Raw genomic sequence first — 25,951 nt, 5'->3', positions numbered from 1 at the left:
AGTTTTCAAAATATTCTCGACTATCGTCTCCATCATTTAGACGCATGCCTTTTTCACACATATCGAAGCGGTTCGATGATCAAGACTCATGTCCATTGTTTACTTTATTTATTTCCCGGGCGACAATTGATGGTTACATCAATGTTTTCTTGTTCCTAATATTGATAAAGTTCTGGTAGCCTCACAAGACACAGAGAATTTAGGGAAAATTGCAACAAAAAGAATTCAGTTAGCACATGAAAAAAATTTCTAACGATTTGAATTTTAAGTCATTCTTTTTACCTATTGATACTGTGCATACACACCACCAGCTTGTTAATTAGAGATAAGTTAAAAAATAGGTGAATTCCTCAATCCTTTGAATCTCAGAATCTGTTCTAAATTTTTCTGACCCTTCGTGAATAAAGGTATAAGTGTGTAAAGTGAGGCTACCACCATATATTTTTCTCTCTAAATATTTCAAGAACATTATTATTATTGAACACTCAAGTATGTAGGTCCCATAAAGGCAATCAACATTGTACTGCACTGTTTGTTGTAGCAATTACTATTCCTTTGGGTTCACGTTTAGAAAAAAAAGACAACTAAATTTCTTGCAAAGAAAGTTTGCTTGATAAAGTCCAGAACCTATACAGGCATACATAATGATTGTACAATTTCAAAATGTACTGCAAATCAACTACATGTATTATTCGCGACTTTTAGTAGTCAGTTTGAAATCAATCCCTGACTATAACATGTAGTTTTTGCGATTAAAGAAACATTCTACATATATCATGTTAATACACAATAAAACAAATGATTTGCGGCGAGAAATTAACGCGAGTAAAAGAACATTTCTGAAAGTTGGTTGCAAGTATTTCTTGTGCACCAAGAAAATATAAAGCAGAGCCAATCTCGAGGCATTTATTCTCTATCATGATCATAGGTCAACATCGAAAGGCATGATTTCATATGACCCTTTCCGACAATTGTACTAGTTTCCTTTATTTTTCAATTTGAAGCTGAAAACGATTAATTTCTAAGTAATCACTTTCATCTTTAGACTGTAAATTTTAAAATAAACCCAAGAGGAAAACAACAAGACATAAAAATTAACTAACAACAGTGTTTTCTAAGTCCTTGGCTTGTGCATTCACAATTCAGACGGTGATTCTTCAACAGAGAGAGAGAGAGACTGTAGGTTTCTCTGTCTACTTTGCAATACTTTTGGACACAAAATTATAACTCCTGCAGTATTTCGAGGGTAAGCTTTGTCTCTGAATTTGGGAGGAAAGAAAAGGGAAATTTTATTATTCTGAAATAACACAAATGAAAATCTACAACACGACACTAAAAGGACAATAGTATAATGAGAAAGGCAGTATTGAAATTAATCTTAAGAATAATAAATCGATGCACTAAATGATGCGGACAAAGTACTTTCACTCAAACAATCAAGTAAATCAAATGGGAGGAAATTTCAGCCATTGATCAAAATTTATTGCTTTGTTCGGAAACCATTTTGATTTATGGTTACTTTGATACCGCGACGCAAGTTTTCGCGGAAAAGAGGCTGGGATTATAGGAAACGGAAGTGGACAGACAAGCACAGGGGGATTATCATTCGGCCCTTTACGAGTAACAGGGGACTTAAATAAATTGCTCGGACTAGGCCTGGGGTTTATTGGATCCTGCACTTTAGTGCTTTGGTTGTAGCATTTATCGAACCGGAGAAGCCGCTTGATAAATGGCGGTAGGATAGGAGGCTTATAACGTCAAAGTGAAATGAATATAGATGACGTGCTGTCTTACATTTTCATGACTCTATAATTATGAAAGTTACAGATGACCATGATCCTACTTTTTGAACATTGGACAAGGTCGACACTGGGGTCTCTCTCTCACTCTCTCTCGCAGAACAAAAGAATTTATTAACAATCTTTGTAATTGGCATTCTATCTTTGCTTCAGATCTTCTGGCAATAGAATAAATGTTTAATATCAGTCCAAAAATGATATAGTCTTAAAATGGCCCTGCAACCTTTTCTTAGCTGTCTGGCATTCCTTTGTCGTCAATTCGAGACGATGTACGTGAAAGTATAACCAAAATGATCCAAGAGAAACATTTATCTACATCAATTTGGACAAGCGTGTCGATCATCTGCATTCAATTTTCAATTATATATATCAGCTGCTTGCATCTACAAAGACAGGTATCTCTGTGGGCATATATTATCTTTAAAATTATTAGCATAATACATATATGGAAAAATATATCATTAATTTTGTTAAAAGCGCATAAAACAAGTTAAGAGTAATGGAAACTTAAATTGCAAGATTGAATCTTCATATACACAATATTTCCTCACGATCATTTCCATCAAAAGGTTTGGATGATAAAGGCGACGATAACGAACAGTGGTCGACCTACAAACAATACAAATCTGTGAAAAAAAGGGTCCCCGGAAATTCCAGAGGTGGGATCAGAAGCTTAGGAGGAATAAGCATCCCTTGTCGACCGGTCACACCCGCCGTGAGCCCTTTGTATTGATCAGGTAGACGAAATATTCCGAGTCAAATTTAGTAAAAGAACAAAAGCCTATCAATTGATATGAAATATGTCAGTCAAGATACAACCCAATGATAGGTTATATTTGCATGCTAACTAGGTCATTATAACTACCATACAATTTACGAAATGCTGCCTTTAAATGAGGTCGTTGAAATCCCCGTAACATTAACTTATCAGTCAGTAGCCTACCTCAGTTTAAAAATCGATTGTACTTAGAGCACGCTCTTGAGTATCAATAGCTTGTAAACATAAACACCCTATGCAGGTGATAGCGGAATATAACTGCATAAATAGGGAAAGTTGACGATGGAATAGCTGAAGTCGTCTCATTTATCATACTATTTAATTGTTAGTTGGCCATCATCGTCTACAGTCAGTAAAACATCCAATTATGAAACAGATGTGGTAGATTTGTGGTGTCTTTTATGTCGAGTTCACTTGGATATATTGCGTCGATCTTATCTCCTCCTTCTTTTTTTTTGGGGGGGGGGGGGTGTAATGAAATGAATAAACCGGCATGAATTGAAAAGGGAAAATATATTTGCTTTTTTCTCAAACTTAAAACTTTCATAAATAAAGCAAAAACAGTAACGCTTTAGTTCTGAAATTGATCCAACTACCCTTAAACAATTTTAAATTTTACTGAAAAAAACCCAAACAAACCGACCTACAAACCAACCAACCAACAAACAAACAAACAAAACAAAATATTCTGAATGTACTCGAAATCGGCGGATCTTTGTGTGTGGGTGAGAACACAAGGTTAAAAATTATTTTGAAAAGAAAGAATAAACGCTGATTGAAGCTAGTGATGTATCAATTTTATTTTCCATGCTTCATACGGTTCAATTAAAATGCACTTGTATTTCATTTCTTATATTGAACATATTTAAGATTTCTATCAGTGATAATTATAGTTGCCGAATTTTTTTTCTGGAGGGGAGGGGGATTGCTTTTCCAATGATATTTTCAATGCTCTATTTTGGACCATATTCAAGAGGTTGAATTTCTTAGGCTTAGATGGACACTAGCATAGTGTTTTTATTCGGGTAAGGAATATTACATCCTTAATTAAATTCGACTTCTTGATCTATCATTGATGTACATGGAATTAAAGCAACCTTGTTTGCACTCAATATTATAGTCACTTGGAAGTTTCAAAATCTTTGACATCCTGTGACATTCTTCCTTTAATTGTACATTAAATGGAATATGTCATGCTTGAATATATATAATGTATTTCCCATTTAATTTATCTCCAGCATAATTGAGCGATACAGACAGAAAATTCTCAGATGATATCAACAACGAAAGAGCAATAACTCCAACTAAATACTTTTTTAAAAAGGATCTTAATAGTAGTATTTGATCAAAATGAATTCAATTTTCAATATTTATATATTTTCTATACATAAATTATTTTTTGACGTTATGATTTTTTTAAGAATGTATTCATATATTCATTTTGAATTAGAATACATACACTGTATAGTCTTTTTGAGTGATACCCGTAGCTATTTATTTGTAGATAAGTTGCGCTAAAGTTCGAAGTAACTTTTTCCGTCGTCCGTTCGTCTGCTTGTCGCCTGTTAACTTCTTCAATCAAATCTGTCATTAAGCAACCTAAGGAACAGGGGATGGTTATGTGTAATTGATATGAATAGAAATAATTACATTTTTAACAGTATTAATGTTACAGTCATTTTTACATTTTAAGAATGTTAAATGAATTTCCTTTGAGTTTTTTTTCTTAAATAAACTCCTGTTTAGTTGAATTATAAATCTTTTAAATAATAGGTACGGTATAAACAAATAGTTTAGGTGTACATACCAATCAAGGGTGTGCCGCAATAAGGAGGCGCAGTTTTACATGGGAATTCTCAACAGAAAATCCACAACCAATCTTATTGATACATGTATTACGCATCCTCATATTGTGGATTCAACATCCTTCAAATCATGATCCCTTGTGCAGTGTTGGGGTTCTCAATACATTTTCAAATTTTTTATAAATGAACATATGGGGAAAAGATCTTTAAAATTTTCCTAGGTCTCAGGAACAGCATGCGCAGGAACTCAATTAATTATATTAGTACATGTGCATGTATATAATTGTAAGAAATTAAGTCAAGCCCCAAGATTCAATGTATCAATTTTGTTCAAATTACATGTACATGTAATACAAGAGATTAAGGTGTGGCCATATTGATATAGGGTCAAAGATTCATACCGAAAACTTAAGAAAAAAAAGTCTTTCAATTTTTTTTTCTCATGAATAACAGGATCACAAACAGACATTTTAATCAGCAAGATTGGTTTCCAATGTATTGAAGATTTTAATTTTTTTTCAACTGTGGTTCCCACGCCGAAGTAAGTACTGCCGACTAAATAATATACATATTATGGTTCCCATGTAGGGAAGAGTTAGGAGACTATAGGGGGTTAAAATTTTGCAAGCACATACAAGAAGTAAAGATTCAAATACCACATTGTAAATTTGTAAATTTTTTTTAAAATTGTCCAGATCATAGAGTTCACTATTATATCCATGCATATCTATGAGAAGGTGAAAATAACGAACAGTGATCAATAGTTAACGTTCAATACAGAGCGGCCAAAGTGTGCCGAGTGCTCCCACTGTATGCAAACAATCATTCCCTGAAGCATCAATGAATGGGAGTAATTAAATATTTTAGGAGAACATGGATGAAGTAGATTTGGAGGAACAAGAAGGTACATGGAGGGTTTAGAGAGCAGATATCATGGAAGGGATGGGGACAGTCCACTACTAGCATGTCCCATGGTACCTGTGAATTATAGTATTATCTAAAAATACATAAATAATTGAGCTTTCAAACTTGGTTCCTATGGAAGATCAATCGTTTCTAAGAATGGATGAGTATTTTGATATTGCAGCGGAAAGCAAGTCTACGGGGATTTGACATTGCGAAAAAAGGCCGCCGCTTCGGGAAGGGATCCATCATTATTAGCACTGGCGGATTTAGAGGGGGTGGGGGCAACCCCCCCCCCCTTTGTGTCCAAAAATATACATAAGATTAATTAAATCAATGTTTTTGGTGTGGTCCCTGGGCCCCCAAGGCCTCAGGCAAACAATTTGCTTCAAGGGGTCGGCAAATGCATTCTATCCGAGAACACAGTCAATAAATATTTGTTTAATTTACCTTTTACTTTTTGAAATGATATAGCTTGTGCTGGTTTCCATGTTTGTGATGGATGTTAATTTCGTTTATCCACAATGCATATTTAACATGTTTAACTCAGTAATTAAATCCTTAAAGTGCTGAACACAAACGATTGCAATCAAAATATACATGTAGCTGATCCCGCCTACAATGTGGCGCACAAAATAAATAAATAAATAAATAAATGATAAAATAAAGTTGTGTTTTTTTGTGTTTTTTTTTTAAATAACGTTATAGCTGTCCAAGTAACATTTCGCCGTCACCTCTAAAATCACCTATAGTTACCAAGATCAGTTTTTTTTTTACCGCTCAGTGCGTACAATATTGGAAATGTAAGACTTTTTAAAAGTATACATTTAAGAAATAAGGTATCATTTTTAAACATCTATCGGGATATAAATACGGGTTGGTCACGAGATCAAATGCCATAAAGCCCGAAGGGCTTTATGGTTATGGTAAATTTGATCCGTCGAACGTTTATGACGCGAGGAACCTGTGTTTATACTGATATAGATACGCGTTGCTTTTAATAGTGTTATATAAAAGAAAACATTTGCAAATGTAAATATGTATATTTAGTCCGAAATATCTGAAGTTTTCCAGGCGTTTTCACGATTTTGATATTTTACGTTTCCTGGCACGTCAAATATCAAAATCGTGAAAAACGCCTGGAAAACGCGTAAGATATTTCGGACAAATGTATATTTATATAGGAAACAATTGAACCTGTTTGCCTGAGGCCATTAGGCCATGTTTAGAAATAAGTCAAAATTTATTCAATAATATCGTTTTAACAAATGTGGTAGAAGCGCTCATATGGGACTAACTATAGCTTATTTATTTTTATAAGGTTTTACTTTTCATTCCCAATTTTTGTTGAGCAATAAATTATTTTTTACCCCTTAAATGAAAGCACATCAAGTTGTCTTTCCTTCGTTCGTTTTCATGCAAATATTCTTCTCCAGGAAACTTAGATTCCTTATTTGTTGGTAAGGAGAGACATGTGTATACATGAAAGCGGCTTCTCAACCCCAAACCGCACTACGAAATACAGGTTATTTGCGGGGAGGATGGGGGTTGGGCAAGTTGTTTAGGTATTTATTTATTTATTTTTATTTTTTATTTTTTGCTGGTAAATAAAAAAAATGAAAATCTGAGTCAGATTTTTACTTGAGTGTGGAACCCCCCCCCCCCCCATCCCCCGGGAAATTTTCATGGATCCGCGCATGTATAACCCGATAACTGAGACAGCGAAGATTTTACGTATAAATACTAATGTGTAAAGTATTAATTAGTTAATGTGCAGCAAAGCATTTACTGAGTAATAAATGAAAAGTTCATGTGAATACAGTATATTAGACAAAACCTACCCAATCGAAGTCCCTTTCCACCATTTCTTAAAATGATAAATTGCCGCACATTACGCATGTCTGCCTTCTTAATATCCATTCTAATTTCTAATAGAAGCAATGTTTTGTAATCATATATCCATTATAATTCTTCCATCAATCTTTCAATGTTATTTTTTTATGTCAAAAAGCATTCGCTATAGTTTTCCGGAACGTTTATTTTTATTGCGCTTGGTTTCTACATTTACTCCTTACTTACGAAAAATGGCGCTGACGAATAACGTCCGGTCGATAAAAAGAAAAACAGAAAATTACAATGCATATGACTAACTTAATGTTTGTCATGTACTGAATCACAGAAATTTCGACACAAGTTTATTTTTGCTTCAAGTATTTACATTTTTCTACATTTGGAGTGGACGGAATTGTTTGAAAAGTAAGTATGAAAACTTTAAAGTTTTGGTCATGATGTTGGGCGAGTGGCCTTGGCATTGTACCGATGTTGTTTACTAGAGAGCGTAGTGAAGAGTAGTGGATACTATGTAAACAGATAGTTATTCAACCGACTCTTATATAGCGTGATTTAACAGTAAGTTAAATGTAGAATCATGAATGAGTTATATATTTTTTCTTCTTTCATAATCTCTATGTGCATAATATCTTCAGAATTTTATAAAATATGTTTGTTAGTTTTATTTAATCTTACAGATTTATTATTCATATTTATGAGGATGTTTGACCCTATCCTGTATGAGTCACATTTTAGATATATTTGAAACTATATACTTTTCAGTGACCTGCTCAGCCATAACTAAAATATTTTTTTTAAATATTACATCACATATCATAATAGATAAAGCATTTGGAAAATCTAAATAGGATGGAAAGCAGGAAAGTCAAACCATTATATTTTTAGATGTTTGAGGCTTTTATTGGGTAAGAATAACTGAAAACATGAACATTTATGAAAAATAAATAAATAAATATGTCTCTTACTACACCATATGCCCATCATGTGTACACTACTGAATACAATATGTTACCTTTATTGGAATACATATTTTCTTCAGATAATAAGGATATTCTGAACAGTTATACATTTTAAAGGTTTTTGAAACAATTTTGAATAGATATGATTTTAACATTTTAAAGTTGAAGACAAAATTACAAGGGCTCTCACACACCTTTTTGGGACTGGGGCCAAGGTCATGAAAATTGGAAAATTATCAACTTTTGGGGAAATTTTGTGAAAATTATTTATACGCATAAAAACTCATCATATTTTTGGTTCCATGTGTTTATTATCAGCTAAATTCTGTTTTACAATACAGGAACTTGAGTAGCTCAAGTTTAGTTACTATCTATATATATATCCAAATGTTTGTTCTTTAATTTTGGGGGATAATGACTATCAGGAAAATTAACACATTCATTTTGGGAAAAAAACAGTCACTTTTGAGAAGTGGGAACAGGGCCTTTCAGTGGCCCCAAATGATAGACATTGGAGAGCCCTGCTTACTGAGATGTCAATATTACACTGTATAAAATTGTTTAAGATATATTATGTATGAGATTAAGAATAGGTTTTCTTTGTATTATGAAAAAAAATACAGAAGTATTGAATTATCAGTATTACTATGCAGTCGCATCCAATTCTTTGGCTTGATTCTCTTGGTAAACAAACAAGTTTCATAAACTAAAGTATATGTTAAGAATTAATAGATTCTTGATCATGCTCTCTAATGAAAAAAAAAATGTAGGGAAAGAAGGCTGAATATTTATTGTTGTTTTTTCACTGCTATGAAATAGAAATCTGCTTTAATTAATAGCTGACAAAGAAAGATGAAGTTACAGATATGACTGCACACAGTTATATAACACTGTATACCAATAATTTTTAATATTTACTTGAAATACCCCATCACTACATTAAAAAGCTTTCAGTATCAAATATAATCAAACCTAGACTAAACCTTTAACTTCAGTTTGGAATTTCTTTAAGGATTTGGTGTATCTAGCAAAAAAGATAAAAACTCAATTTGATATGAAAACAACTCTGGAATTTTTATGGTAGAAAAGAAAAATATTCTGGAATGTTCAGAAATGACTTAACCATGCAGAGATGAGAATCTTGCAGTTAATTTTATGAAGCCTATGATTTGTCTTAAATAATTTTGAAGTTTTATTTCTGGAATTTAAAGCAACATATTAAATATTGGAATTTAAGTCTCCATATGATATCACGTATGATACAAAGCGCACAATAAAAAATCATGATATTCTGATATTTTCACATATCCCTATCTTGCAAGTGTCTATTCTTTGATTTGGCAATAAAAAAAATTGATACTTACTGAAAAAATGCAAATGTTTCTAGAATGAATTTATATACATTGATTTAACAAGTATGCAATATAGTATAATTTATTTTTTAGCAACAGTTGAAATGCTCTTGTTCTATGCATTTTTTCATATTCATTTTTAAATATACATAAGGTACATTTTTAACTATCACAGAAGTGCATTTAACTATAGATATGAACAAAGAACTATAAATAGATAAGTATTGATTTACAGTCAGTATAGCTTCCCATAGATACATTTAAACATCTGACAGGAGAAATAAAATTCAGGTAAAGTATGGACAGGTTTATTTTTGGGAGTTTAGATTGTATGATTAACATATGGACCCTGAAAATGAAACTGCTATTAAAGATTTGTTTTTTTTTTTTTTGTTTTTCTCTTTGCTGTCTATATAAGTATTGATTACTGGATCAGGATGGGCATTTTTGCATGAGCAAATATTGACATTATAATGACACGTAAAAAGATAATGGTGTATTCCTGACAAGGATATTAAGCTTTTAAAGGTAAAATTAGGCAATGGATTAAATAAAATGCTATCCCAATTTGATAAGAATGAACAAATATTATGTTGGAAAAAAAAATGTTTTTTTTTTCTTTGCTCTCGAGAATTAGTATCATGCAGGATGTGAAATTTTAGTCGAAACAAGTATTTCCCATTAAATGTAAGGATTTTATCACAGAAAATGACGTGCATTTTATAATATTTAAAGAGACTGCTGATCATTATATAGAACTGTTGAAGAACTACAAGTACAAAATAATCATGTATTATATATAAACTTATGTCTTTAATCCTGAATAATATAATGAAGGAAAAATTTATAATAAATATCTACATGTATATGAAATGAACATTTATATTTTATTTTCATCTTTTTCAAATTAAAGATCATAATTTAATTATCCTAAGATTAAAGATGGCATGAATGAGTTGGTTCTTAGTTTTGAATGATTTTTATTAGATGAAAGTTTTTAAGGTTACTTTTTGGGTGTAATTAAATATTTTAAGATCTCTCTTATTTTACTTCCTGACAGACCCAGCAGATTTTCTTACGATGGCCGTCACACCAACAGGAAAAGGCACGTCCTACCAATATGATTCTCAAGGTATAATCTCCATAATTGTTACCATATTCTTCCTTATATATAGGAAATGCACTGTGGATTAGGTCTTTTAACAGCAAAATTGTGTTAAGGAAACTTTGTCTTTTCTTTCAAATCCTGTTAAATTTGTCTTTTCTTTCAAATCCTGTTAAATTTGATATTTCTTTTGTTCATTCTTTTGAAAAAGGAAGAATAGAAGGTTTTTTTTAGATACTTTGAAAAAAAATCTCATTTCATTTTTCTGTTAAAAGGAAATACAATGAAGAGAGATTTTTTTTTTATGATTTCAATGGTCATTATGCCTTTGAAGGATAAACAAAATATATGATTTTAAGGGCATTTTTCTAGTAAATTCTGAGTTGTGATGAGATGAAATATGGAGATGAGAGTGTGATTAATGTTTTAGATAAAACTTTCGGTTCTTTTTACCTTACTATGAATGAGCAGAACATGAAAAACTAGAAGAAAATTACATAGATGATACGTCAGTCTGCAATTTTAGAAAAATAAATCATGGTTTTAGAGTTGTATGGGTTCATCTTTATGCATAATTCACAAAATTAAACAAGAAAGTCCCACATCTATGTCTTTCAATTAATGCTTCTGTGAAAAGCTATGTATGCTCTACAACACAGTGTAAATAAACTGAATGTAAAAAAAAAAAGCATTGTCATGGCAATTAAGGTATAGAAATAAATTTGATGAAATTGATTTTCACTGGGTTTTCCCTAACTTCAGTGAATTGGGCAGAACTGAATACCATACATAATTTATAAATATCAATATATAGTACCGGTACTCAATAAACATGATAAAATGAAGAAAGCTTGCATCTTTGTCGAATTATTGCAGTATTTTTGCTTGTGTTGTTGAAGTATTGATTAGAGTTGGAAAATCAGAAAAAAATATATGTATGAGCTATTTAATGTTTTATTATTAATTTAAAAAGGTAATGTTACTCATTAACAAGGTACATTTGTAAATGACTTCTTTCTGTATTAAGAGTGAAATTTAATACCACTTAAAGTAATTTTAATGCTTGTTGATGATTTTGTAAGTAGTTTTGGCTGGAATTAATATTTGAAAGAGAATTTGGAAATTAAAAGGGGTTTAGAGGAGGGTTTAGGGGTGGGGGTGGGGATGTTACAGGGTTGGAGGATCCAGTAGGAGTAGAATTTGACCCCCATTTTGGGTAATTTTAATCCTTCTTGATAATCTTACAGGTAGTTTTGACTGGAATGAATATCTGAAAGAAAATGATTGTGTACCTGCTCCACAGTCTTGTTTCAAACAGGTAAGTTTGAGAGACAATAAATCCTCTGGGTTAGAGTTGAATTTGTAAGAAGTTTTAATAACTATACAGTTTGCTTTACCTTCAGTGCTTTCATAAGAACACTGATTAGGTACAGGTTTCTTTGCAACTTTCAATGCATATGTTAAAATAGACTGCCCATTGTTCAAATAAGGTCTATTAAAAAAAAAAACTATTTGGCGTGTAAATGAAAAACATTAACTTAAAACTCACTTCATTATATGTTTTATAGTCTGTAGATCCACCAGTCAATGAGTTCAAACTGAACCAGAAGATTGAGGCAGTGGACCCGCGTAATCTGACCTCGATATGTGTGGCTACCGTGGTGGGTATGATTGGCCCTCGGATACGACTGAGGCTGGACGGAAGTGACAATACTAATGATTTTTGGAGGCTCGTAGATTCCTCAGACCTTCATCCCGTGGGATATTGTGAAAAGACAGGGAAACTTTTACAGCCACCCCTAGGTTTGTTCTTTATAGAAGGGAATTTGAAGAATAAATGCACCTGTATTGAAGTCTTAGTTTCCATTGGGTGTATGAGTAATTTTATTATACTCAACAAAAAAAATATGTTTGAGAACTTGTTTTGAACCAGAAGCATGATATACAACATGTATGTTATTAAATGTAATGTATAGATACAATTGCAATGAAACTTGTGCAGAATACGTTATTCATTTGTTTAATTTTTCAGTTGCTAGCAACTTTAGATTTATATAAGATACATGTGCATATAAATCTGAGGGAGTTGTGAATGAAAAAAAAATAAGAACAAAAAAGAAAAAATATAGTCTTTTTGCATTTTAGATGTCACCAATCTTTCCCTCAAAGGATTACAATGAAACTCATCGTAAAATGTTTCATTTTTATATTATTAAGGTTTCTGTAAGAACCCAACACTGTGGCCCTCATTTCTTCAGAAGACATTACTAGGGGCAGAAAGAGCTCCAGAAAACTGTTTCAAAAAAGAGCCCTCCACACCCAAAACAAATGATTTCAAGGTAGGTATGAAGCTAGAGGCAGTAGACAGGAAGAATCCACAGTTAATCTGCCCCGCCACAATCGGGGCTGTCAAAGGAGAGGAGGTCCATGTCACGTTTGATGGCTGGAGGGGTGCTTTTGATTACTGGACCAAGCGTGATTCCCGGGATCTGTTTCCTGTGGGATGGTGTTCTACAAGTGGTCATCCCCTTCAACCTCCAGGGCAGAAAGGTAGGTCAATAATAAACATGAAATAAAACCATAGATTTAGATGTTGTTCAGGAATAATATTAAAAAACAAAATGAAAACAAAACTCACACAGTACATTTAAAATTTGTACTCTTCAAAATTATTAAGATGTAAATCTTAATAAAATCTGTATCTATAGTATTGCAAAGTAAATGCAAAAAATTAGAAATGCAGAATTCTGAATGCTACTTTTGAAGGATGGTATTGCAGATACTTAATTCAGAAATCACTTACACTGTATTATGTGTTAGGACATGTAAAGTCCATTGTGCAATAATACACAACACTGAATTTTACATGTAAATATTGAACAGGTACACCCCAGGTGAAGAGTAAATCCCGTGAACCCTCTGTGTCACAGTCCGCCCACTCCCCAGGGAATCAGAGCAGCACGTCCAAATCCTCCACCTCCTCTTCTGGTCCCACCAGTCCGAACCTCCCCCACGACAGATCTGTGTCCCCCCTCCAGGCAGAGTTCCCTGTGGTCACTGTCACTGAGCCAGATACGAGCTCCTCCACCACAGCAACAGATAAAGGTGTAATATTGTCTATAGGCAGTGAATTACCCTCTGTTGATCATGAAATTTTTGTGACACCTTATTTTTGGTATTGATAATGAGAAAAAATATGCTGAATTTTTGTTACTGCTGTATTTAAAGCTTAGAGTTAGAAATATACATAAGAATGAGCTGATGGCTTTAGGTATTTATGCAAAAATAAAGTTATCACAAATAAAAGTGATTAACAGAATATATATGCATTTCCTCAGAAATAATTTGATGATCTTTCTGTGTCAGTCTTCTCACATGGTGTGTAATTTTGATCAAAACTGTAAAGTGATGATATTTTCAAATTTATCTGGCATTTTATTTCAGTAACAATTTATGTGAATCACAACTGTAGCTGTGGTATCTTACTAAATCCAAGGAAGATAGAGCAGCTTCCGAATCAGTATGGACCAGGTCCCTATCAGAAGGTTCTAAGGGAGGTAATTCAGGCATGTGTGGATTGTGCAAATCATGAAAAACAGGTGTACAACTTTATCCAGGACGGCAATGGCAAAATAGTCATTACAGGTGAGTTAAAACTAGGAAAGTTGAATGTATGTGAAAACAAATTTTGAGAATTTGAAATATATCTGTTATCCTGTGCACAGCTTAGACAAAGTTTTAGTTAAATTAACACAATTGGAAATTTTTAAGTTTATCATGTTCATGAAATTTTTTTTCTTGATCATTGCTTTGATTTCATATATTTTACAATTGTTCAGTGTTCTTAATGATAGCCAGGAATTGTCATATGCACATGTACATGTATAACCAATGTTCTATTTTCTTTGTATTATAGCAAACCAAGGCAATAAGACACACACAAAGAGACTTCCTCCTATAGACAAGGTGTCGGATGTCTGGCGATTTCTGGAAAAGTCCCTGGAGGAGCTCGGATGTTGTGAGAATCTCTTCGCCAGTCAGCCATTACATGGATTCTGTGCTCAGTGTAACAAGGAGAAGAAGACAGGTAGTGATTTTAAGAGTAAGTGGATTCATTGATTTAGATAGGAGCAACATTACAGTTCGTTTGTTGATTCAGTGTTAAATTCAGAAATTTAAAAATATGTCATAAATAGTATAAATAGTATTATATATTTACCAAAATTCATGACCAATTTTTAGCACCTCTGCATATATAGAACATTTTGATAAGCTTACAGCAGCAATTGTGAGGTCAGACTTGTGACCTGCAATGCTGCTTAACATTGCTAAACTGTCATATACCTTCAAATACTGGCTGTGAACATCTCTATAGACTTCAAGCTGTGGACATATTTGAAATCGAATCCTTTTGCACAATATGCATAAAATATTGTCGGACATTCATAAGTGGCATCAAATTCTTCCAAGATTTAAAGTTTTGAATTGAATAATTTTAATTATTGATGTGAAGTATTGAAATAAAGTACAGATGAACATGTACATGACTTAAATAAGAATTTGTTTTCCTGGAACAACTAAGAGAAGTAAAACAGTAGAAGAGCAAAGCTTTCCTTATAAATTTTCTTTATTTGATCAATCATTGCAGAACCTCTGGAGTCTGAAGAATACGAAAACAGAACGTCCATCAACAGAGCTCTAAAGAGGAGATGGTCTACAGACTCAGTAGAAAATCAGTCCCTGAAGGCTCAGCAGAAAATCAGGAGGTTCTCAGCTTATGACTCTGCTGAAGGTTTGTATGTGTGACTGTTAGTGTTTCTGAGAAGTTAGGAGAAGATAAATCAATTCTTGGCTGAAGTATGTGCTGAGGGTTCTTATGTATTTATACAAGTGTGTGTATGATCATCAGATCTGATTAATCAAAAGTTTTGTTTGTTTGGATGTGTCAGAACTATACGAGGGGTTATCAAAAAGTTCGTGGACTGACGCGATAAAATTAATAATATGTAGTCTTTGCTTACAAAATTTATGCGGAACATAAAACAACAAAAGTTTAAGAAATGTTGAAAATTTTAGCTTGATACGTTGATAATTTGCCAAATTATTCTAAAATTAAAAAGACTTTATGTGATCACCCGGCGCTGTCGCCGTTTAGTGTCATGACGTCCGCTTAACGTCATTGTTTCTTAATGTCCGCTCTCTCTACCTCATACACTTATCTTGATGAGATTACCTGGAGTTAAGTAAGGACTTAAACCCGTATTATTTATATGAATTTACAATGTCATGAGCAGCTGTTTTCAATGCATATAATATTGTAAATGGATCTTTATATGAGGAAAGATCCTCACTTGATTATGCCAGAATACTTAGCTTGTTGGAGTTCAATTTCTACCACACAAGATCAACGTCACTTTTCGACGTGACTGACTTTTGACACCCTGACTACAAATCGACACTAACTGTGCATATTTCATCTCTCTGAATCTTTTTGGGCATTAAAAAACAAGTACTCTGGGTGCATTTTATTTTTCTGTAGCCAGTTTAAACATTCCTTATGTCAATACCAGTTTTTCCAGGAGCAAAACTCTATAGAGTGTTTGAAAAAGAAACCCCTCCCCCTTTTTGACGTTATTTTCAAGCCCATAATTGTTTGGACACTCCATATAAAATTTACGATAAAATTTCATAGAAATTACAGAATGGGGTTAAAATTGCAAATTTTACTGAACAAATGTTTCGTACTACATGCCTGAATTAACAAGATTTTTTGATGACAAATACTCATATCTAAAGAGTTTTTCTCAGTTACACTCAAGTAGAAAAAAACGTCATATTAGAGGTTGCGCCGCCTGGACATACCTTTGCTTACAAAAACACTAACAATTTATTAAAAAATAAAAATTATGATTTATGGTTTATTCTATAGATAGAAAAAGATGATGCTAACTAAATGTTTAAAAATTCATTGATGTACCTAAAGCGGTTTTAATTTTATGACGCTAGTCCACAAACTTTTTGATAACCCCTCGTATGTATTCAAAATCCATTGGAAGTTTATGTGGCCATTTGTTATGGAGATGCACATTCATTGAAACACTTACACAAATGAAAGTAAATATCACTGAAGATCTTTGTATCATTTCTTATCTTTTTATGCAAGGGACACAGGGGTTACAAGGGACAAAAAACTTGAGAAAGTTTTCGGATTTAATTTAAGTTCAAGTCTTCTGAATGGGCTTGAAATTCCTTCAGTAAATGACAGACATAATCAATTAACATTATTTTCTATTCCAGCAAGTTCTACTACGGACAGCCGGCCCCCTCGTAAGCTGTCCGCTGACCCCAATGACTGGACAATAGATGATGTTGTCCAGTATATCTCAGAAGTGGACTCAACTCTGGCCTCACACTCAGAAGTGTTCAGGAAACATGTTAGTATTCTGTAAAGAATTGTTAATGAGACATTCTTTTTCATCACTTTTTGTTGTGAAATAGTTATGATAGAACATTGCAAATTTGGTAATTTAGTATGTTGCTTCAAATATAGCTTTAAGCTCAATTTTTAGATCACCTTAGTTACTCAGGTGACCTATTGCCATCTGCTTTTCCCATCATTGTGCATTAACATTGAACATTTTCAGCCTCTTCTTTGAAACCACTGAATTAATTTCAGCCAATTTTGGCATAGCATCAATGGGTGAAGGGAAACAAATTGTGAATTTCATGATCCTTGCCCCCTCGGACTTGAGGGATGGGCTAAAACGAACAAAATTAATGCAATCTTTGAAAGTCTTCTTCTTTACTCCTGAACATCAAGCCATTAAAGTGTTGCCCTGATTGTAATAAGCACTGAGCCTTTTAGGTCACCTGAGTGACTCAGGTGACCAATTGCTATCTGTCTATTAATAATAAAAATAGCTATGCTAATAATATTTCAGCAATTTGTATATATACTACATTGTATCTGGAAACTTTGAAATTGAAATGCTCTCTGTTCCATGTATCTGTATGCAATCTACATCTTGACACATGTCTCTCCGTACTGATAATAACAAGTACATGTAGCTTTCCTGGAATTTTCAGGAAATTGATGGAGGCGCTTTCATGCTGTTAAACAGTGACATGATGATGAAATATCTGGGATTGAAACTGGGACCAGTATTGAAACTCAGCAACATCATTGAAAAGCTGAAGGGAAAAAAGAGTTCTCACTAGTCAAGAATTCCACGTGTGCACCAGGGAAAAGATCAACGGAAAGAAATATTCCCACTAGTCCAGGATTCCAGGCCACCAGAAGATGTTCTGAAAAATGTGTGACATCATGATATGTAATTTGTGTAAAACGTGTTTTAATAAATGTGTGATGTCATAATGTGTAATTTGTGTAATACATGTACTTTTTCTTGTGGTCGTCATTTTTTGGTGTATTATGAAATGAGGCATGTAAATAGTGTATGTAATTTTGTGATAAAAACTGACAAAGAACAATTTGTTGTTCAAACTATCAATTAGTTATTATAATAGTATCTGTATATATAAGCTTTTCATTTTATGTATTTATGCACATCATTCATGTATCCATTATTTGATTTGTGTTAAGTTGTGTAACATTATCACTGTTAACAAGAAAATTTGACCAAACAGATATATTCTAAGCATATTAAAATCTCATTCACTTATGGAAAAAAAAAAATGAATCTACAAGAAGCTGCAGTGCAAAACACATATTTTTCTATTATATGAATATTTGTTTTATTATTTGCTAATATGATGATTTTTTTTTTTTTGGTAATTTTGTTGTCTGCTGTGTAATGCTTTTACAAGCATGAATAAAATACTGTTCTCAAATTTCTATGCATATGACTTATAGTACAATCATTTTTTAATACATTATTGCATTGAAAATTTATTTTACTAAATTTTGGTGCAATGTTCCCCCCCCCCCCCCCCCCCCCCAATCGTGCGCTTCATTATCATCATCAAATTCATTCAGAATCCTCACTGAGGATCCGTATATTGTTATTGTTAAAATACTACTTGATTGTGATGGCGAACAAAACTTGTTAATTGAATTTGTTAAGGTTTGTTTGATACCTACTTTTTGACGCTTGTTAAAACCATGTTGTTAATTCCTGATGGTGCCTAGCACTTGATGTTCTTTGAAACACACAATTTATGATCAATTTTTGTCCTTTCTTAAAAAAAAAAATAGTGTACTATCATGCAGTGATTTTATTTAATAGAGTCAGTGTTAAAAATGTGTAGTGACACAAAGTTTTTCTTGGAACATACAGTTGTAGTGCAATCTGATTTTTGTTCAAATTGTGGACACTATGTTAAGATGAATTTTTGAAAGGATGATGTAAAGTATTTGCTTTTTGTAAATATTGGTTATTTATGTTAGTGATTTTTAAACGAATCTTACTGTCTTTTACTTAAATTATTGATATTCAATGGCTTAATGTTCTAGTTCTACCAAGTGGAATGGAGGCTTTAGTGTTTTGGTTTCAAATGCAGCTGACTTTTAGGCATTCAGTGGACAACTGAATAAAATGTATGTGTTTTACATAAGTTCTTGCCCCTCCTATTTATTGCTTTGTAAATAACATGAAGTTATCTACTGCAGGCATCCTCTGGTATTCATTAATTTTCATCTGAGGTTCCTTTGATGTTGGCTGATTGGATACCTGCATGTATATAAACTGTATACCAACTTTGTACATAAAATGTACTAGAATTTTTTTTCTTTTTTTCTTTTTCATTCAGGGTTAATGACTTATGTTTAATTAAGAAAACTAAGAAATTATGCTGATGTCATTGTATGCACATACATGTGTTTAGCATAAGGATATTCGCAAGTCCTGTGTTTATGATAATATAATTTATTATGTACGGGTAACTTGGGATATCTTTGATAATGAAGTTTTTTTTGTTTTGCAATTAAGAAGTTATAACACACCTAGTTGAACAGTAAATGGAAATTTTTATGATTAATGTTAATACACTCTAATAATTATTTTTTTTTTTAATTTAAGTAATGTATATGCATGAAAAACTGTATTTGCTTATAAAGTATTTGAAAAGCAATTAATGTGAGATTGAAACAAAAAGTAAATTGAAATCTTAGCTTGGTTGTAGCTCTGGCCTACAGCTTATGGAATAAATAATTTGACTCACTCATAAATGTATACATGCTTTATTTTAACAGGATAAAAAAATACGAAATTGCATTGAATTTTGCAAATGTGTAATTCTTCCTTTTTTAAAATCTTGCGATGTATTACTCCTTCTTGATTAAATTTCCATTGTTTTAGAATTTCATTAACATGTAATTCAATTTTGAGGTCAAACATACAGTACATGTCATAAGTATATTATTTGATTTTTAAAGCTTTTTTTTGCACTAATGAGGGTTTTATATCTCAAACTGGGAGAAATCATTACCACTGTACTAACTACTCCATTTAATTTTCAAGCATAAGAATATTTACTTTTCTCAATTAAGAACTTGCACTTATAACATTTTGAAATGAATAAGCATTAATTTTATTGTAAAATACTATTATCTGGTTAAGAATTGAATACGTGAATAATTTCCTAAAGGAATTCAGGATATATTTAACAATTTTTAGTTTATTGACATTTTACATGTTTATATATAGACATATACAGAATTAACAACAGGTAAACAAAACTACATTTTAAAATTTTTAATGTTTGAATAGATAATTAGATATTTCACATAATTTCACACAGGGAATTAGATGTACTTAATTTTTGGAAAGACAATTTAAATAAAAATTAAAAAAAATGTGATTTTATCATGAACTTGCAATTGTATTTCTACATCTTGAAGATCTGTTACATGTATTAGGGACTTAGAAAATCCAAATAAAGTCAATGTGGTGCTGATATACTGTAGTTTTATTGATGTTTTAAGACACGCTGTACATACAGGCTCTGGAGGGCCATAAGACTGAGATAATCTCCCTTTTGATCTCATTCTCACTTTTCCCTTATTCATTCCTTTAGTGAAAGTGAGACTGAGAACAAAATTGAGCTCGTCTAAGTTCTATGGTCCAGGAGCCAGATCTGTGAAAACTTGCAAGTGATTTCTAGTTCAAGTAATATTGAATATTACAATATATAAGCATATTTTACCATGTATATTTCCGTATATTAAATGAAGACTCTGATTCCATGATTAAGATATCTTGACCAATCAGTGTCCCAATTAGCTGTAGAATTGTAGCACTCTGTGAAAGAAAATTTGGACAGACATACCCGGTGAGCTACGGATCCACCCATTGCAAAATCTTTAAATTTACAGCGACAAATTTTGTCACAAGCTTAGGTCGTTATTTCTAGCATTGTATGCATTCCCCCGCCTAAAGCATTGTATATCTTTTACTCCTGTTTCTTCATTAACCTTTCAACGGTTCTAAACGGCGATTGTTTTTGTATAAGTTAGACAAGTAAAGCACCGGTTAGATGTCTGCCCCTTTTTATAGATTACTGACATTTCAAGCCCACAGAAGGCTGCTTGGAACTGTTGAAGGGTACATTTAGTTGAAAAAGTAAGAGTACAGTATATTGTTATTCAGAAATGCCCTTTTCCTAGTTAACGTAAGAGAACAAGACCAAAGGAAAATATTGGTATAGTATTGATACATGTAATTTTGACCAATGTATTAATATGTAGTTTAACCTAAAACCAAAATGACATCGATTCTTACTCCAAACAGTTCCAACATAGGTATATATATTGCCGAAGAAATCTATGCGTAGTGACAATTTAAATTTTTAAAACAACTAGGTTCGGGATGAATAAACATTCTGGTGGTAACTTCTATTGTTCGAAGTACGTACTTCCGATGTTTCTCATCCGAAAATGATTGATTGTATACTAGTATCGTTTTACGTCCCATTCGAGAATTTTTCATTCATATAGAGACGTCACCATGTACCAGTGAAGGGCTTCAAATTTACTCGGCACTCAGACCATTGAGCAGTGAGGGTTCTTTATCGTGTCAACGTCTACCGTGACACGGGACCTGGGTTTTTAAGGTCTCAGTCGAAAAACCCGTGACTTTCACTTCTAATGTCGGGCGCTTGGCGAAGGAACAGTGACTACTTATGTTTACGTCGCAAAATGAAAACCATGCATTTTGCTTTAAATTCGAATTGTCCAAAAGTCCTTTTTAAGGTTAAGATGCACTTTAACCTTAGTCCTAGATATTTAAGTGTTTTTTATGTTTTTTTTGTTACAACGTTATTCACCGGCCAAGAATTTTACGCTTAGTTCTTGGGTTTTTTCAAATAATATTGTTAAAGGAATGGTATATCTGATATTTATACAATCATTCCTCATGATAAATTATAGACTAGGCTTTTTGACATAACAGACAACAGCTTCTTCAATAAATATGGAGATGGCAATTTTCATATCTTGTTAAATCATCTACAGAATAACTTCGTAAAATATCATTCTGATTTTACACAAAGTTCTCCAATGTTCACAGTACAAAGACACTGAAGTTCCCATCAACAATATCTATGTACAATCTTTGGATACCAAGTCTTGCAACAATTCGGAACACAAGCAAGTCTGTTTTTCGTATTTTCATGAAGTAGAATTTATTTTAAAAACTTCTATATGAGAAGAAAACTCTTGCTGTGCTCTTCAATACCACATTTACACTGTATAGTACTGAAATACTCAGATTTTAATGGCAAACTTACAACTAAAATATATAGTTTACACTATAGTTTACTATAGTGTTTTTGTTGTTAGGGATGTACAGTGTATACCTAAAAAAAATTCAGAGATTACTGAAATTTATCCCCAAAAAATTTATTGAGCCTGAAGGTGAAATATATACATTTGGAAACATAATACAATTTTGAGATAATTCAAATTAAGCATGTAAATTGCATTTATAAAAAGAAGTATTCTTATCAATAAAAATGTTTTTATTCTTGGTGATAGAAAAGTTACAATTGAAAGGAAAAACCTCTTAGAAATTGCAAATATTAATCTGTCAACCAGTATATTATATTTATGGCCTAATTATTCTATTTACTTCCATTAAAACTACAAGATAGTTTATAATGTGAGAAAATAAATGCATTCTACATTCGCAATTTTGTAACAAACGATTTTGGGACTTATTTTTAATTCCAGTTAAGTGTGCCGTTTTGCATTACGTCACAACCTATGATGACAGCTGCGCTCAAGGTATATAGTATACGCCTCCTAACCGCAAACTTTATGACGGTAGTTTCTTCTTATCCTCGATTGGTTGCTCGTGCAACAGACTATTTCCGTGTCAATGTTGATAAAATGACTTGACCAATCAGACCGCGGCGTCGTGAATTGCTTACGCTGGGCGCATCTGTCGAAAAAGATCGTGACGTAATGCGAAACGGCACACTTCACTGGAATTGATAATATGTTTCGCTGATTTTCTTTTTATTTAAATAACTTACTGAGTGATAAACTTGCTTTTGGTCTAGCTGATCAAAATATATAGTTTATCCTGAATGGAATATTTCACATCATGATTTTGAATTCATTGTTTTAAATTTTGACTCGTTTTTTTAAAAAGAAAATAATCATTTTAATACGAGAACTTTATTTCAAAGTTTATAACATTTTAACCCTGAACCGTGAGCACTCTCTGCAACCTTAAAAGACCGGATTTTATAGAAATATTAAGTTTAAAAAAAAACGAAACCAGATCATTCTGACTTTAATAATCATAACAAATATTTTGGTATACAAATATATCTAGGACCATTCAGTTTGACAAAAACGTCATTGTCCACGAACTTTTTGGACAACCCTCGTATAATATCAATAAACCAATATTTCTGTAGCATTGTAATGTGTTGGGGGTAATTACGGATGAGTGTGGATTTAATATTCATTAATTAAAATGTTCTAAATGCTTAAGCCAAAGAAAACAGTAAGGATTGAAATAACAAAAGGAATCTATTTTAAAAATCATATATATCAGCGATGTAATGTCAGGGAACAGAATAAATGGATGAATAGTAAACGGACCCCCCCCCCCCCAAAAAAAAAAGGTCATAGAAAAGCAATGTAATACATAAAGGAAATTACAACAAGGAAGAGAAACAGAGGTCGCAGAAAATTGTCACTGGTTTTTCATAACGATGAATGGCGTGACAACACTCTGCGCAATTTCAATGGCCAAGGTAAATCGGCAGACCTCATAATTAGTCTTTGGGGGTATAAATCTGTTAAATACACCAGTACTTAGCATTGCATACGTTTATCGATGCATGTGTTTATTAATTTTGTCTTAATTTATACCAATAACTAACAGTTCTAGGTTTATAAATCCCACCAAAACTTCTCTTTACCAATTGAGGTAAACCATAACTATAATGGTAATATTGTATACAACAGTTACCTGGTCTTTTACTGTATATGCGTATTTTGTATCTAAAATCAAGTAGATTTCTCTGCAAGATATATAAAATCAAGCCAATTTCTCTGCAAGATGTATAAAAAGAAAAATTTGCACTTAAATACTAAAATTAAAAAAAAAATTCCAAAAAATGGGAATGCTGAATGCTTTTCTTGTTTATCATAAAATAATTCGTCTTCTACTTGTGTTGGAAGTTCAAAAATCCAAGTGATTAGGCCATTATTTTATGATCAATATTACAGTTACTAGACTTTCTATGACCAATATTAAAGTTACTAGACTCTCAGTAACCAATATTATAGTTGCTAGACACACTTTCTAAGATGGCTTTTCCATTTAAATGTGACTTCCCTTCTCTCTATCATAAGAAGTATTTTTTTAATGATATTCCCGATTTTCTTTTCCATAGCTGTTTTTTGCCATAAATTTCGAAATATTCATTATTCAACTAAAAAACATTAACCTAAAAAAAAAAAATCTGCAATATCTGAACAACTTTGATGTTTTATAAACCCTTTACCAGAAAATACCTGAAAAATAGTCAAAATGAAATCAAATCAATATTACACCATGTACTCCAAAGTTAACTTTGTAAATATACATTTACTTAATCTCTATGTATAAATTTGGATAAATTGTATAATTCATTTTTTTAACTCCTGAGTCCGTAATTATGTATTTTTGCTATTTTTAAAAATATTTTTTGTTTATTTGTTTGTTTTTAATTTGCTTCTAAATAAAACTAAAATTTCTTTTATATTCAGTGATATTACGGCTTACAAATATAAAATCTCGAGTTTAATTCAATGGAAAAAAGAATGTCTGTAACGAGGAAGTTTAAATAGATCTTTATAAACTATACACAAAATCGAGATTAAATCTCCCGTCTATTATCTACTGACCCTGTTTTTCTAAAATATGCACTCAAGTATTTGACAAATTTCAATAGTTTTGTAGTAATCGCCAACATCAGGACAATACAGGACAAGGCTGAATAATAAGGTCTAATACAAACTATATATATATATATATATATATATATATATATATATATATATATATATATATATATATATATATATATATATATATATATATATATATGAAAAATGAAAAGAGGATTGTTTAGCTTTAAAACAAAGAATAAACCGATTATATAAAACTAATAAGTTCTTTTCAAAAGAGTACTTTCATATTTACATTTATCACATTTTAAAAATGTCTAATTAAAAAGAAATACATATATAATAAAAGAATTAATGTATATATCGTCATTTAAAAGACACGCGTTAATCTGCATTATCTAGTAGTCTAGGATTTTTTAAAAATATACCCCTTAGAGATTGTTTGTTGAAGGATATTATCATGACACGGTCAAGGAGACGTTGAAATAAACTCTGTTTTTTCTTCCTTTTTTTTTTTTTTTTTTAAATTCATTGTAAATAGTATAATGCTTGTTTCATGTCGCTAAGTATTTCATCTATACATATATATCTATTTAATTGTTGCTTCACAACTATCGTACGATTTTTGGGATCTTCCAAAAAGATATTTATACTATGTGAACAAATGCCTATAAGCATCCGGGATAAGAATTACTATGAAGCATAAACTTAGCTCACCTGTCCCAAAGGCGCAATGAGCTTTCCTAGTTGAAATTATCTGTCGATTACCTATTACAAGTACTTCTCTGTAACGTTTCATATTTTAAACTTTTTACAGCACTCTTGTGTAATTTTAAAGCACACTAGGCAAAATGTGTAGGGAATTCAACGTTGTTTAAATAAATTGGTTGTGCTTATTACATGTCATAATGGGAGAAATAGTGAGTAAGTTCTTACGAGAGAGAGAGAGAGAGAGAGAGAGAGAGAGAGAGAGAGAGAGAGAGAGCGATTTCTTTTATAATAAGATTCTTTTTTTTTTAAATTTAAATTTTAGA

General features: G+C 32.0%; 1 protein-coding gene across 2 annotated transcripts in view; it reads left to right on the top strand.

Annotated features, from left to right (window-relative positions):
- Positions 1 to 18,144, top strand: part of LOC133201721 (polycomb protein SCMH1-like) — a 112,995-nt gene extending 94,851 nt beyond the window's left edge. The window contains exons 1-11 of one of the 2 annotated variants that reach the window (XM_061337511.1): positions 7,356 to 7,541; positions 10,508 to 10,579; positions 11,800 to 11,870; positions 12,121 to 12,355; positions 12,770 to 13,102; positions 13,436 to 13,657; positions 13,997 to 14,197; positions 14,469 to 14,654; positions 15,201 to 15,344; positions 16,850 to 16,986; positions 17,639 to 18,144. In XM_061337511.1, the coding sequence (XP_061193495.1) occupies positions 10,528 to 10,579; positions 11,800 to 11,870; positions 12,121 to 12,355; positions 12,770 to 13,102; positions 13,436 to 13,657; positions 13,997 to 14,197; positions 14,469 to 14,654; positions 15,201 to 15,344; positions 16,850 to 16,986; positions 17,639 to 17,770 (1,713 nt within the window). In that variant the 5' untranslated portion in view covers positions 7,356 to 7,541; positions 10,508 to 10,527 and the 3' untranslated portion in view covers positions 17,771 to 18,144. Of the gene's footprint in view, positions 1 to 7,355; positions 7,542 to 10,507; positions 10,580 to 11,799; positions 11,871 to 12,120; positions 12,356 to 12,769; positions 13,103 to 13,435; positions 13,658 to 13,996; positions 14,198 to 14,468; positions 14,655 to 15,200; positions 15,345 to 16,849; positions 16,987 to 17,638 lie in introns of those variants that run through there. The other variant, XM_061337512.1, reaches the window with a different exon arrangement.
- Positions 18,145 to 25,951: the final 7,807 nt, after the last annotated feature.

The sequence above is a fragment of the Saccostrea echinata genome, unplaced genomic scaffold (assembly GCF_033153115.1).
Source record: "Saccostrea echinata isolate AGI-Se365-2 ecotype Australia unplaced genomic scaffold, CSIRO_AGI_Sech_v1 ptg000045l, whole genome shotgun sequence".
NCBI lineage: Eukaryota > Metazoa > Mollusca > Bivalvia > Ostreida > Ostreidae > Saccostrea > Saccostrea echinata.
The sequence above is the reverse complement of the archived record's forward strand: the minus strand, read 5'-3'. Positions and strand labels throughout refer to the sequence as shown.